The sequence below is a fragment of the Cnephaeus nilssonii genome, assembly GCF_951640355.1.
Source record: "Cnephaeus nilssonii genome assembly, chromosome: 13".
Lineage (NCBI taxonomy): Eukaryota > Metazoa > Chordata > Mammalia > Chiroptera > Vespertilionidae > Cnephaeus > Cnephaeus nilssonii.
The window spans coordinates 56478205-56493874 of NC_137084.1; the positions used below are offsets into that span (position 1 = coordinate 56478205).

Consider the following 15670-nt stretch of genomic DNA (forward strand, 5'->3'; position numbering starts at 1 on the left):
GCTAGTTTGTACAAAATAAAGAAGATAAAATTGCCTATGACATCCACTGGAGGCCTTAAGGACTTCCAAATCATTAAACTATTTAACTTTTAAATAGGAATAGTTTAGTATCTTCTTTTAAATAAAAGCATTATTAAAACTCTATATAGTCCATGTTTACCTAATTGTTTTGTGCCTTGCTTTCTTAATGGCAATGTAAGAAAGTATTCATATAACTTCATGTTTACCTACCAATTCTTGCAGGTTTCACAATCATAATCATACAGTTTTCTAATTTTGTATTTAAAAATAAATAACAAAGATGTTACAAGATAGTGACTGGTTATGATGCTCCAAGAACTGTACTAAGTGCTTCATGTACATGTAAACTTATTTAATCTTCATATTATTGATACTGTGGTATCGCAAATCAGTGAGCTGGACAAGACGCCTAATGAGCCAATTAGTTAGGAGTCATCTTTATTGGGAGCAGGTTCAGAGCAGATTACCTCTGTCAAATTCTGAATAAACACAGGAGGGAGCATTTCCTTTTTATATTCTTCTAGTTCTTTGTGTAAGACAGCTTGTAACCTTGAATACATATTATATCGAATCAAACACCTGTAATATCTATACAGACAACTTGTAACTTTGAGTACATATTATATCTAATCAAACTCCTGTAACCTTGAACAAACACTTGGCAGAATATGTGAATTAATATAGTGTATCAGCCCCTTTAGATGGCTAGCTTGCAAGGTCAGACAGTTAAGTTTATCTTTTCTATTCAAGCAAAAAACGAAGTTATTTTACAGTCTAAAAATAACAGAGTTGACCTACGGAATAAGAGACTGTCTAAGAATAACAGAGTAGTTCAAACAGCAGTTTTCCAAAGGAGGGACCACTATGCTTCAATATGAAAGTATTACTTTTGTGTATTCAAATGAGGAACCTATGGCTTCCATAGGAAATGTGCTTTACCCAGGTTTACATGTTTGTTCAGTAGTTTAGGTAACTTAGGTGAGATTTGAATCCAGTTTCTCCTAGATGATTCATAAATTTCATTGTTGTTTGTATTCAATTATGTTGATGTGTCATAACTTACCAGGTTCTTGCTACTAGTTAGGCTTTACCTAGCTTTTAAATTATGTTTAGTGTTATAAGGAATATCTTGGTACATTTGGCATCTGATTTCTCTTAAATTATTTTCCAGTGGTATGATCTCAGAGTCAAAGCATATAAATAATTTTATGGTTTTTCTAATGAATTGCCACAGTACTTTTGAAAAGGGTTGGGTGGATTAAAAAATGCAAAGAAAATTCTAAAAATAAGAGATCAAAAGGAATAAAGAAGAAAATGAAAAGATGAAGGAAGACTTGCAATTCTCTATGAGAGGAGCTGAAGACCCTAATTGGAGCTTGAAATATTGCTTCCTCTCATAAATATATAGTTTTCAAATTAAAACATTTATTTGCTGGATCCTTTTCCCCTCACTAAAATTAGAAGGAAATTCAGACTCAGGCCATCGTAGAAAGATAGGGAATAACATGAATATAAATTGGTCCCAAAAGAAGATATTTCCAGAAATGTGTACATCTTGGCTAGGTGAAGAAGTATGTGCGCCTCGAGAATAATGCAGAAATAAAAACAGCAAAACCAGAAATCCACCCTAGGAAGAATGAGCGCAGGGCATCAAAATAGTGTGAATCCAAGCAGAGTTGGGTTCAGCTGTGGGGGATACACAGAGACCACGTGACAGGGGTCTGGAAGGCGGGGAAGGCCCTGCAAACAAAGCCCGAGACAAGTGTGAACACCTTGTTTGTATTGCTTTGTGAACACAAACTGCACTCTGCTTGGGATTTGGCCAGTCTTCCTTATCAGATCATGTCATTTTTAAACACTCCTGCCACAGTAATTGTCAAGCCTGGATGTGTTTGTGCCAGTGTGCATGTGTTTGGAAATAAAGTACAGAAAGACTAAAACTTTTCCACCTTTCTCCAATATCAAAAGGAACTTTGTTGCTGATTGTATCATTGCTACTGAAGTAAATGACCCCAAACACAGCGGCATAAACGACACGGATTTATCCTGTAATTCAATAAACCAGAAGCCCCATAGGGGTCCCACTGGGCTAAAATCCCGGCCGCATTAAGTGTGGTTTTTGGGGAGACGCTAGGGAAGAATTAATTTCCTTACCTTTTCTAGCTTCTAGAGACGGTCAATAGCTCCTCCAACAACATTGTTTCATTCCATCTCGTTTCATTATAATGATGAGGAGGAAAAAGATCGACTCCCAGCCAAAAAGATCGACTCCTCTAGGGAGTTTGCACGTTCTCCCCATGTCTGCGTGGGTTTTCTCCGCGTCCACCTGTTTCCTCCCACATCCCCAAGGTGCGCCCACCAGGTGAACCAGCGTGTCTACATTGTCCGGGTCTGAGCGAGTGTGGTCCACGGGAGTGCGCCCTGAGACGGAAGGGCTTCTCTCCGGGGTGGGCTCCCGCCTTGCACCCTGAGCTGCTGGGAGAGGCTGGGCGACCCACGTGACCTGGAACTGGGCTAAGCTGATTGGAAAAGAATTATCTTGTTTTCATAAATCTTTCTTAAATGTATGTGCAGCTCACATTTATTTTAATGTCTAATGTTAGAATTTTTTAGATCTTTATTGAAAAATTTGGTGGCGTTTCTGTAACCAGAAATATGCCATAGAAACTTCACTCTTGTTTGTATTAATTAGCCCAGGGTTCAATTGGTTTCACGCAGGGAGTTTCTCTTAAAGTCACAGTTTACAAGAATCTATGGAAGATGTTAAGTGCATTCCTTGTCTTGTGGCCTCTCTCCACCTTCAAAGACTGGAATGTTGTATTGCTCTCATCCTTCTTTTGTAGTCACATCTCTCTGTGACTGACTACCGCTAGGAAAATGACCTGCCTTCACACATTCATGTTTCAATTTACCTGGTGCTCCTGCAGACTCCATCTCAAAGTCCTTACCTTTAACCATATCTGAAAAGCTCCTTTGCCATGTAAGGACCTATATTCATAGGTTCTGGGCATTAGGACAGGAACATTTTGGGGAGGGGTGTACAGAGGGCTTATTCTGCCTATAATACTGACTTAAAAACTAACAAGGAAAATTGGCCAGGTGATAAAGTACTCTTAATGGGAGGTTAGCACTGCACAGGCTGTGATATTAAGTACATTAAAGATATGCAAAAACCTTCAACATATGGGGGATCTGAAGTCAGACTTGATTAATTTGATTTCTGGCTCAATCTCTCATTAGCTGTATGATCTTGTCTGAATTATTTTACCTCTCTGTTCCTCAGTTTTCTCATTTTTAAAATGTAAATAAAAATAGCACTTTGCTCAACATATTCTAAAGAATAAATGCAAAGCATTTACAATAGTGCATAATAAGTCCTCAGGAACTGTGTTAATAAATTTTCATAGAGCAGATTGTTACCATAAGTTAACTGTGTTAAAAAAAGAGAGATGAAAATATAACCTTATATTTTGAGTATCCTAAATCATTTTGCATTATCTTGAATATTAATATAATACTAGAGGCCTGGCATGCACCGGTGGGGTTCCCTCAGCCTGGCCTGTGGGGATTGGGCTGAAACTGGCTCTCCGACATCCCCCAAGGGGTCCTGGGTTGAGAGAGGGTGCAGGCCAGGCTAAGGGACCCCACTGGTGCATGATTGGGGGTGGGGAGGGACTGTGGGAGGGCTCCAGGGCATGTCTGGCCTATCTCGTCCAGTCCCAATCAGTTGGACCCCAGCAGCAAGCTAACCTACCAGTCAGAGCGTCTGCCTCCTGGTGGTCAGTGTGTGTCATAGCGACTGGTCGAATGGTTGAAGGAAGGGTCAGACACTTAGCATATTAGGCTTTTATTATATAGGATACCTATGTTCCCAGTTGATGTCAAACAATGAGCCACTCGGCCTTCTTGTTTCAATTCTGACACTGTAAACAAGTATCCTTTCCATGGTTTAGATAGTGTCATATTTTTTGCTTGTTTGTGCTTTTTGCTGGTGATTTCAGTTTAAAATGGTCCCCAAGTACAACAAGGCTGTGATTTTCCTTATGAAGAGCATACATGTATTAGAGGAGGCTCTATAACAGGTGATCTGAGGCACATAAGAATCTAATTGAGAGCAATGGCTCAGTATTTACTAATTCAGTGAGTGACATCTTTATAGAACATAACTATGAGAGAGAAAGAGAGAGAGAGAGAGAGAGAGAGAGAGAGAGAGAGACTTCTTATGTTCATAAAATCTACCTATAAGCCTACCATAAAGACATTTGGTTCTGCAGTTCATCCTGTTCACTATCAAATTATAGGTTTACAGCCAACACAGAAACACAAAATGGAATGCACTTGTGATGAACAGCTACAGTGACCATAACTGTACACATACAGTGCGACCTGTGGCTGGGCAGGGCCAGTGCCTGGATGACTTTCCTGAGCCCTGAGACAAAGGAAAACTCAAAACCAAAGATAGTAGGAGCTGAAAGGGAAACAGACAGAAGCAAAGCCTGGGTTAATCCAAAGACCCAAATAAATAGGCCATGCTAAGTGTAGCATAGGACCTGGGAGTTCTCAGGTCTATAGCTGGGCTTGAAAAAACAAACAAAAAACATGCCTGAGAGGCCTGACATAGGTTCCAGGTTAAAGCCGTTTAGTAATCACAGTATGCCTTCAGAGGATGGCTGTGGCGCCCTGCTGCCTGCTGATTCCATTTGGAGCAGAGCAGCCTTATATTATTTCCATCTGCTTTGGGAGACCAAAATTCGTTGTTTTCCCCTCCTAAGCATCCCATTAGAGATTTAAAATAAATAATTAACCATTTCTCACCACCACTACAAAAGAGACTCAAGGCAAATAGACAGGTCTTTAAAAAACTTGAAATCTGAATGTTGATTAATCCAAACTTCCCAACAAAATTGTTTGTCAAAATGAACCTTAAATTTAATTTCAGAAATCACCTTGTCAAAATGCATGCAAGATGACTTTGAAAAATCTGTCATAATCAACAGTTGCTTTAAGTCAAAAAGTACTTGTCACAGTACCTTGGGTCTGTATTTGAAATGCAAAACCAAGTGTGGGTGTTGTGGGTTTTTAAAAAAATATATATTTTATTATTTATCTGTTTGTTTTTCAACATCTTTTTTTTTTTTTATCCTCACCTGAGGGTATTTTTCCATTGATTTTTAGAAAGAGTGGAAGAGAAAGGGAAAGACAGAGAGAAATTTTGATGTGAGAGAAACCGATTGGTTGCCTCCTGCACTCTCCCTGGAGCCTGCAACCTAGGCATGTGCCCTTGACTGGGATTGAACCCGGGACCCTTCAGTCTGCAGGCCGATGCTCTATACACTGAGCCAAACTGGCTAGGGCTTGGGTGTTTGTTTACATCTCCCAGTTGATGACATGTTTACCACAAGCTGCAAAGAGGGTCTCTGCAACACAAGCCATTTAAAAAGATGTCTTTGCAGGTTTCATTGCCCAATAAAATGTCTGATGAGGAACTTTTACTGTCACACATTTTCATATTTTTGAGCTGCGGAAAGCATTCCTGACAGCAGGGTAATCAATATGAATTAGAGGAACTTTGAATCTTCAGATGGATATATTGTCCTTGATTTGTGCAACCCCCCAAAACATTTTTCCCAATTATCTTTTGTGTTCTTCCCACACTGGCTGCTGCTGCAGAGTATTTTTACAACCCTAATGCTATTAAAGCATGCACTCAGGACCCCGGTGTGACACCAAGCAAATAATGCACAGAGGAAATAAATGCAAGCTCATAACTGTTAATATTGTCTTTCAAATGCATTTGAACTTGACCTGTTGAAATGTCCATTAGAGAACGCACGGCAGCTTTGCAAACTACGGGAGGCAAGACACCATCTCAGGAAAGCAGATTCTTTTAAAATAAATCACTTGAAGGACTGCAGTGAGGTAGGAATTGATTGAGAGCAATGCAGAACCAGATAGTGAAGTAACCTGCTTAAACCCTATAAGCAAGTCACCACTTCTAAAAGCTCTATAAATTAAAGCACTGTGGCATCTAATTTGACCTATGAATGATTTTTAGATTAGCGAAAACAATAAATAATAAGTTAATATAAAGAACATAGATTTAGAAACAATGCCACGATGTCTTTTACTCTAAAGCAAATACCTTTTCATCCTGCTGAAGCAAGAAGGCTTTTCAATTTTGTATACCTTATTAGGTTTATCTTAGGAACTAAAAGTGACCACAATCATGTATGCTGAAGCATTTGTATTCATCCTGTTCACTATCAAATTATAGGTTTACAGCCAACACAGAAACACAAAATGGAATGACCTTTGAGAAAATTCCCGTCTATTTTTTTCTTTTTAAAAAAAATACATTTGTATTTATTTCAGAGAGGAAGGGAAATGGAGAGAGAGATAGAAACATCAATGAGAATTGGCTGCCTCCTGCACGCCCCCTACTGGAAATAGAGCCCACAACCTGGGCATGTGTCTTGACTGGGAATTGAACCCGGGACCTCTGGGTCCATGGGACGATGTTCACCCCATGAAGCCACACCAGCTGGGCTGGTCTATTTTTTTTAATGAGAAAAATCATAGGTTTCAGATGGTACTGAAACACAGGTCTCTAGGACAGAACATATGGCAAACTGCTCATATCCGACCTATGTAAATGTCAGACAAAACAGTTGCTCTACTATTATTATTTTTGGCTGTGTGGGGCAACCAGGCTGGCAGGGGGGGGCAGTTGGGGGCGACCATGCTGGCGGGGGGGTTAGAGAGGGATGACCAAGCGACTGACCAGCAGGCTGTGTGGGGTGACCAGGCCAGCAGGGGGTGCACTAAGGGGCAACCAGGCCAGCGGGGGATGGGGGGAGTTAAGGGCGACCAGGCCAGCAGGGGGGGGGGGCAGTTGGGGGCAACCAGGCCGGCAGGGGGGTTAGCGAGAGATGACCAAATGACTAACCATCAGGCTGCATAGGGTGACCAAGCCGGCAGGGGGGGTTAGTGAGGGATGACCAAACGACTGACCAGCAGGCTGCATGGGGCGACCAGGCCAACAGTGGGGCACTAAGGGGCGACCAGGCAAGCGAGGGGGGACAGTTAGGGACGATCAGGCTGGCAGGCAGAGGAGGTTAGGGGTGATCAGGCTGGCTGGGGGGGCGGGCAGTTAGGGCAATCAGGCAGGCAGGCATATGAGCAGTTAGGAGCCACCGGTCCTGGATTGTGAGAGGGATGTCCGATCCTGGGCCGAAACTGGTAGTCGGACATCCCCCAAGGGGTCCCGGATTGGAGGGGGTGCAGGCTGGGCTGAAGGGACCCTCTTACCCCATGCAGAAATTTCGTGCACTGGGCCTCTAGTTTATAATAAATTCAATGATTAGGTAAAAGTAAAACCTTTAATGATCAAGTATAAAAACTCAACATTTGGACTTCATAATGAATATATTGTATTTTATTAATTTTCTGTGCAGAAAATATGTATAATTTGACATCATAAAATTGTACAAATATTTTGATGTTTTAATGGACACAAGTATGAATTTTGAGAATTCCAAAAAGCAAACCAAAATCCCAAATACAGTGTATTAAATTTAAAGATTAGAATTATTTAGTTCCCAATGACAAATACAGTTAAAAATTATGAGTGTTGACATGCTTGGAATTTAGACCACTTTCAAAATTTTTCAAAATAACATTTTTTTTAATTACTTGTTTAATGTCTTCACATGAAAGTCTAGTGTGATCATTTAGTCTTTCATTAGTATCAAAACAACAGTAATTTAAAAAACAGCAAAACAACAGCACATTCATTCCCCAAATTCTGGAGAAAATTCTTGATTAGTACGGCCAAAGGTGCGCCATTAGTTTATAATAAAGGACATTTTAAGTATATTTGTCCAACCTGTATTTGTTTAGCTTTTAAACACTGTGCTGTGAGCCAAAAAGAATGAAGGTTTTCTACAAAGTATGTCTTACAACAATAAAATTACATATAAAAATAAATGTACTTTTTCTAATTCTTCACAAGTACTGAATCTGAGCTCCGGCTTCCTCTTCCGCATGGAGTGCACTCACAATTCCGTCCAGCCAGACAGGAATCAACTGCACACCTGGGTGGCCAAGCGTCTCCCATTGCGATGGAGGACCACAGGTCTTCCAATTGCAAACCTGCTGTGGTTGAATGCTTATTATGAACGTTGGAAAGGGTCATTTCACCATTTCACATCACTGCAGAATGTCTTTTTCACTCAGGCAATTTTTCTTCCAATCCACTGTAAACACACTTCCGCTCTCTCTCTCTCGGTTTCCCTCTCTTGTTTTCCTACACACACGTAATTTAAATATAAATATCTACAAAATAATGTGAGCTTGGATGAAAATACATAATGGAAAGGATCTTTGGCAACAGTAAGAAAAATACCAATTTCTTTTTTTTTTCCATCTAGGAAAAAAATAGCTTCCATGCAGTGCTTTTGTCTTTTCTATAATTATTTCTAGTTCTACAATATAGGCCTTAGTCTTAACTCAGTAGGATGTCTCATAAACAGCTGCTTTTTTCTCCATCGAACTTTAAATAAGCAGGGTAAGTTATATTGCCTTCCAGCAATTCCTAGCTCAATTCTCACAGATCAATACAGCTGTCTCTAGCCACACTGGGCCTGACCAAAACCAGTTTAAAAGGAATTCAGAAGGCAGTTACACTGGACAGAACAGGCAACTTTGTTTATCAGAACCTCAAAACAGATCAGTGGTGCTGATCTGTTTGTGGGCGCTTCTCTATTTGCTCAGAAAACAATTAAATACTAATTTAATCAGTTACAATGGACTGTGACTCATAAACACCTGTGTTTTCACTTTTACATAACTTTTTTACTTTTACGGTGTTTTCAAAAACCCAATTAAGATTTATACTGTATTTTACGTAGGAAACTTTCCTTTCTTCATCACTCCTTTCCTTCTCTCCTCCACATTCTTGCCCTACCACCTCCACGTAAGTTAGGCAGAGCTTGATGGCATTCCCCTTTTTATGCGCGTGGTCTAATGCTTTGCAGGGGTGAAGGCTGCAAGTCTGATCTCTAACCCAGGATCCTGTTCACGCCACACACTGGAGGCAGCGGGATAAAATGATGACACTGGCAACCTGCCACCAACCATTCCCACTTTTCAAAATGATTTCTACTTCTCCAAACTCTGAATTTTAACCAAATTTTATGGAACAGAGAAGAAAATAAAGACAGTTTCCCACTCTGGCCACTGGTAAGCAGATAACTGTCACCTTTAATAAATGTAATTACATCTGCTGGGCACCCAGTTATGTGGTTAAAGAAACCACACTGACACAAGAGCTGGTATTTTCCTGAACCGGAGAGTCCCTGGGACTCTGGAGAATTAACTATGCAACACGTCAAAACACAGAGCAGGGAGTGCAACCCAGGTCACATTCCAATATATGTGCAGCAAGGTATTTTACATTCCTTTAGGGCTTAGCTGGAGACGAAAACCTGGAAGATTTAACTGCTGTCTCCCTGGCCAGTGTGTTAGCTGCCATATATTTTTTTAGCAGGCAAGCCAGGCTCTCATTTGATGCATTGTGGAGATTTCTCACCACTAAAATAAAATATACAGTCATCCTAAATTGATAACTAGGCTCACATGAATGTGCTGATACAGATGAACAGATACCCTGTTATGATGCAACAGAGAGAATATCTGTTTCTCAGTGTCTGCATTATTAAGAAGGTTTCATCCCCCGGGTGGACGGAGAAGAGCTGGAAAAACCTGACCTTGCCATGACAGTGTTCATGGGTGGCGTGTGCAGCGGAATCGATGCACGGCAGCCTCCGCTCCTTTATTGCCACATATATTAGAGCGGTTATGTAGTGATGCTTCTCATCTGAAGGTCGGGTTGCCTCTAGGTCAACCAGCAGCTCATCAAAGCTCAACTTCTCAAAGAACATTGTAATTCTGATGAAAGCTTCTGCTGTAATTCTAGTGGCAAAGAAAACGTGAAAGGCTCTCTAAAAACAAACCAAATGCCACGTTGTTTTACATTTCCCCAAACCAGAGGAATAGCCAGTCTTGTCACACATTTGAGCACCTATTAAATTATGAAAAGAAAGGCATTATCATGTTCTGATGTATTAAAATAATTTTTCTGTCTCTGACTCCCCTTTTTCCCTCCTAGTTTTGCCCCTATGAGGCATTTCTTACCTGTACCAGTTCTTAAGTTGTATTTTAACTCTCTGCATTAAGATTAGGAGTGATTTTGCTATAGTGTGAGATGTATGTAGAAATCTATGTTTAGATTCTATAAACAAAAATTAAAGTTTTATGTAAGGAACAATAAAAATCTGTATGTTCACATTAAAAAAATTACTGGTCTCTATTCTAAAGCAACATTATTTAACTCTGCTAATTTCAACTCATTGACGTGGCCTTTTTTTCTGCTCTCTCTTAATGGACCCTTTGCTAAGTATCAAAATTCTACTGCGTCTTTTCTTTGGAAAACTTCATCTAGCTAGCCTTGCAACTCTGTCTTCTGAGAATACTACAGAATGGAATAAAGCTGCTGGGGTAATGGAGGGGAGATTTAGACAGAAGGAGTCAGTGAATTCTCACTGTCCGGGTGGTTGAAGTAAATGCAGATCTCATTATGCTTGGCATCATTTATTTCCTGTCTCACTAGTTTACAAAAAGATGGTTCTTTTCTCCTGAATAAGAAGCATGGTATGGTCATGTGAGCAGAGAACAACAGTCATCTGTTTTAATAACAACAGTTCCCTGGGGAGGTTAGAAAGCTGGTGAAGTTATGACTTTTGCCTATGAACCTGAATTTAAAAATGGCAATATTAACTTTTCCTAGAAACTATATACTATTACAAATTTCCAATATAGAGTCCTGAAGAACAAAATCTTTTTAGCACAATTGTCATGTTTTAAAACTAATATAGGAAAATAGATTTTACTGGTAGTAGGCAGAATATAAGACTAATGAATTTAGAATCAGAAGATATATTGGGAAGAAGAGTGTGATTTTCTGCTATGAATCTGGAATTAACACTCACTACCTTATTTTCCAGCTAGCACTAGAGTTTACAGGGAGAATCAAACTAACAGTACTACAGGTGTCTAATCAGATGTATATTTCATGGGGAAGGAAAAAGAACCTTTCAGTAGCAGATAAGAAAGCTGAGCTCCAGGTGACTCTGTGACAAACTCAGTGGATGACTTGAAGCAAGTTACCATCTTCCTTTGGGCCTTAGTTTCATCAACTACAAAATAACAGTCTCCTCCTAACTTCAGCATTTATGTTTCTATAATATAACTGGATATGCAAGTGTTCTAGATAGCATAAGAAAAGGGAACTGTTTGCCATGAGTAGGCATTGAAAATATGTCTTATTGGCTTGTTAGAAAAATCACTGTTCAGCTGAGTAAACCACCCTTAACGAAAATAAAATTTACCTATTGTTTTTTTTACTTTTCAATATGATGAACATCCTTTAGCATCAGCATCATCTATTGATGACAATGGTGGCCCATTTATGTCAGGGCTCTTTAACAATGCCTTATAATTTAAATCAATTACTTGCTTTGAATGCTCCAAGTAAACACTAGTGTTTTTTTTTGGGGGGGGGTTATAAATAACATGGGTATATGGAGTAAATCAATTCAGACTATGCCTTGTCTACATTGCTTTTATTTCTTTGTTTTAAGAGCCTGTATAATCACAGTCACCCAATTAGCATTTAAAGTCACGACATGAAAAAACTATCACTTCATGTTTAACCTGAAATTAGAAAAATTAAAAAAAACTAAGGCCCAAATTTATGTGTGTGTGGTGTGTGTGTATAAATTTATTTTATTATTATTATTCATATGTAAAATCAAAGCCTTACCTTGCATAAAGCAAGAGACCCAAGAAGATGAAATAGCAATGGCAGAGCCCAAAGGTGTTACTCAGTGGTTGAGCATAGACCCGGGAACCAGGAGTCACAGTTCAATTCCATGGTCAGGGTGGGCTGGGAGCTCCATCCCCAGTGGGGGAGGGGGACATGCAGGAGGCAGCCAATCAATGATTCTCTCTCAGCACTGATGTTTCTATCTCTCTCTCCCTCTCCCTTCTTCTCTGAAATCAATAAAAAACATAATTTTAAAAATTCTATTGGATTCTCTGTCCACAGAGTTAGTTTCTTAGTATAGTCCATAAAAATTGATAGTTACTTCCAAAAGAAATCAAAGAAAACAAAGGTAGAGTTTTAAAATACCTATAATGATGATACGTTTGTTCAGAGGTTTTTAAACAGGGGTCCTGGCTTTTGGAGCCTGTGGGCCACCAAGATTGTCTGTATATTTTGTATGTATGTCAGAATATTTATTTTCAATCAAGGCCTCAAAAAGATACATTATCTTAAAAAGACTGACTACTGATCTAGTCCAAATGAGAAGTCCTAGAGTGAGAAGCGATTTGCCATAGTCACACCATTAGCCAGTGACATTGCAAGCCCCAGAACATAAACCCCTAAGATTGTTCATGCTGATTCGCACTCAAATATATGTTTCTGAAACTTGAATTATCTGGTGAAGAAACTCTGCCTCCTTTATTTGTTGGGAAGATAAAGTAAATTTATAGAGATTTTGTGGATACCATTTCAGTTTTAACATTTATTGCCACTAAAATTACTGTTTTAAGACCTGTGTGACAATAATTAGCTAGAGAGAAAGGCTGCCTCAAAACAAAACATAAATAACTCTCCTCTACAGGCATTCCTGTCTACAAAAGCAAAAATTACCTAAGTTAACACAACGTTTGAATATCACCTGGAATTTAAAATAGGCAAAAAGGCTCATCTAGAATAGCAGACCTACTCACTCCAAAAGATTACTTCTTCTTTGAAAAATCTTCCACATGTTTTAGTGAAATTAGGTGTATTAATATAATCACTTCAATAAATTATGATCAGTAAAGAGTCAGTATTGCACATCAAGCCTGTACTACATTTATTTTTACTGGTTCTTTCTATTATGTGTTTTTATGAAAATTATTTTTAACTTAGAAAGTGTTGCCAAGATGTACTATTTATTAACTATGTCTTCAGAGCTAAATCTGCAGGAACATTGCACATTTCCCATGTCTTTTTCTGACTCACCTTCCACAGAAGGGAGAAGAAAGAATTCCAAAGAGAGGAAGAAATAGCTGTAAGTAATATGTTTATGGGAATTCAATGCTGGATGGTACAACATGCTTGATTGTAATTGGTAAATCAGAGCAAAAAAAAAATGACAGTAGCATCTATCAACTTATATTACATCATGCAAAATTTTAACAAAGGCAAGAGAAGTTATGGTGCTGATTTCAGCAATGTGCTATATTTGATAGCAACTGATAAATGTCGACAAAACAAAATCACTAAACTGTAAAAATGCCTTAATTCTTAAGGTAATGAAGTGAGTCTTCCTGTGAGCCAATATAATGGCCAGGGAACATGAACTGATAGGATCACACAGAGTAAGCCTAACAATGACTTTAAACTCAATAATTCCCTATGGAGACCCAGAATACCGGATGGTACAGCAATGATATTGCTGGATTCTGAACTTGAATAACTAATGAAATATTTCATCTTGTGTAGGAAGTAAAATACAGATTTCCTATTAGGGATGTGACTATACTTTAAATATCTTCAACATAACCAATGTGTGACAAAAGAGAGATCTTGTATCTATCTCAGTGACCACTGACAGACATGATGCCCTTTGGTTTCAAAGTGCAAATAAACAAAGTACCTTAAGAGGCTGAAGCCTAGAGGGTGTGGCTCAGCGTTGAGCATCAACCCAGGAACCAAGAGGTCACCAGTTCGATTCCTGGTCAGGGCACATACCCAGGTTGCAGGCTCGATCCCCAGTAGGGGGCATGAAGGAGGCAGCCAATCGATGATGATGTTCCTCTCTCATCAATGTTTCTATCTTTCTATCTCTCTCTCTAAAAATCAGTAAAAATGTATTTTTAAAAAGAGGTTGAAAACTAAGACAAACTATGTTGGGGGGAAAGTAATGAAAAATAACAGAGATCACAATGCTGAAAAGTGAAAAAAAAACTTATTAGATCTATATCCTTTTATAATTTATAGCAATAATATTTCCTCATTACTATGCAGCAGTAATTGATTAAATAAATTGAGGGTAAATATGACTGATTAAATAATTATGCCTAATGCATGCCAAGGGAGGGAAGATTTCCCTAGACAGAAGGGGGGGAAATATAAAAATAGATACAACATCTGTAAAAGATTCATTCAGCATAAAGTCTAAAGACATCAAGTAGAGGTATTAGCTCAGTAGTGAGGAAAATTAGATATTGACACAAAGTACCCGTATCAATAGAGAGTCTTATGCTGTATCTTAAAACATCTAATATATTTGACTGGAGTTTTTCTAAATCAAAGCCACTCTGTTATTCTTAGGTGAAAAATGTAATCTGAGTTTCAATGAATTTTTTAATTTTGTTCAATCTTCCATTTGTTCAACCAAAAACAATTTAAAGAAGACCAAGGCTATCTATCAGCCTCACAGTGAGAAAGTGTAGCTCCTCACTAGGGAGTTCTTGAATCTGCCATAAAAATCAACAGTGGGCATCTAATAGTTTTAATTTTAGCCTTGGAAAGTGAATCATCACATCAGATATTCTTCAGGGCCTCTTTGGTGTACTGTGACCTGTCATCTTGCCTCATTCTCTGTATTTCCATTTTAAATAATCATAAATAAGAAAGCCTTGCTATTCTTTGGCAGAGGATAGCTGTTTGAATTTCAAAGTGTTAGCAATTGCACTCATTCCTTCTTTAAATCCCAGGTTTTCAGCTGAAGGATTCTTTATTGTATTCAAATCTTGTCCCATAGGAGTTGTTTTGGTTACTCAGTTTACGAAGAGTCTTAGAAATTGATCGGGGTCCACAGCAAAACACACCAACTGTTTTCCTGGGAAGGAAGAGGGAGAAAATGGAAAATCAGGTGGAAAATTTGGCAGAACGTAACAAGAAGTACGCTTTATGAGCATGTGTAAGGTATTAACAAAGTTAATTTCCTGCTGCTGGGCCTACTAAAAACAATTTTTTTTTTGTTATTTTCAGATGTAGATAATCACCCAGGAGATATTTTATTTACCTCATGCTTTCCATACTAGAATTCAGGATAATTCAAAGAATGTAACTCTGAGCACATATTTGCTTATTATCAGAGAGTGAGCAATCTGCCTTAACCTTTTCATTACATGCCACTGGTGAGGACAGAAACTACACCAACAGCAGCAGTTGATAAATGTTCATCCACACTAGATCATGTCAATGTTCTCTTATAGTTGTTTTATATATATTTTTCCTAAAGGTTCCATAAATGTGCATGGGCAGTGATGAATTTGAGAAGAGAAAGAAAAGGCATTACTGATTTGAAAGGATAATTTTAAGTTACTGATTTATATCCTCATTGAAAGAAAAAAACATTAATCTGGATACATTTTCTCTTTCACTTATGCACTACAATAATTATAACAAATGCCAAGCAGGTTTTATTATTTGCTAACATAAAATTTTAGTAGATAAATTATACATATCCCTAACAAATAGTCTAAATAAATCCCAGAAAATGACAAATATTTCACAATAATCTTCTTC

At 38.5% G+C, this 15670-nt stretch overlaps 1 protein-coding gene across 4 annotated transcripts in view; it reads right to left on the reverse strand.

Annotated features, from left to right (window-relative positions):
- Positions 1–7464: 7464 nt before the first annotated feature.
- The window catches only part of NOX4 (NADPH oxidase 4), a 168251-nt gene continuing 160045 nt past the window's right edge, over positions 7465–15670 (reverse strand). For all 4 annotated transcript variants that reach the window (XM_079787431.1, XM_079787432.1, XM_079787434.1 and 1 more), the window contains exon 18: positions 7465–14978. In XM_079787431.1, coding sequence (XP_079643557.1) covers positions 14858–14978 — 121 coding nt within the window. In that variant the 3' untranslated portion in view covers positions 7465–14857. The remainder of the gene's footprint in view (positions 14979–15670) is intronic.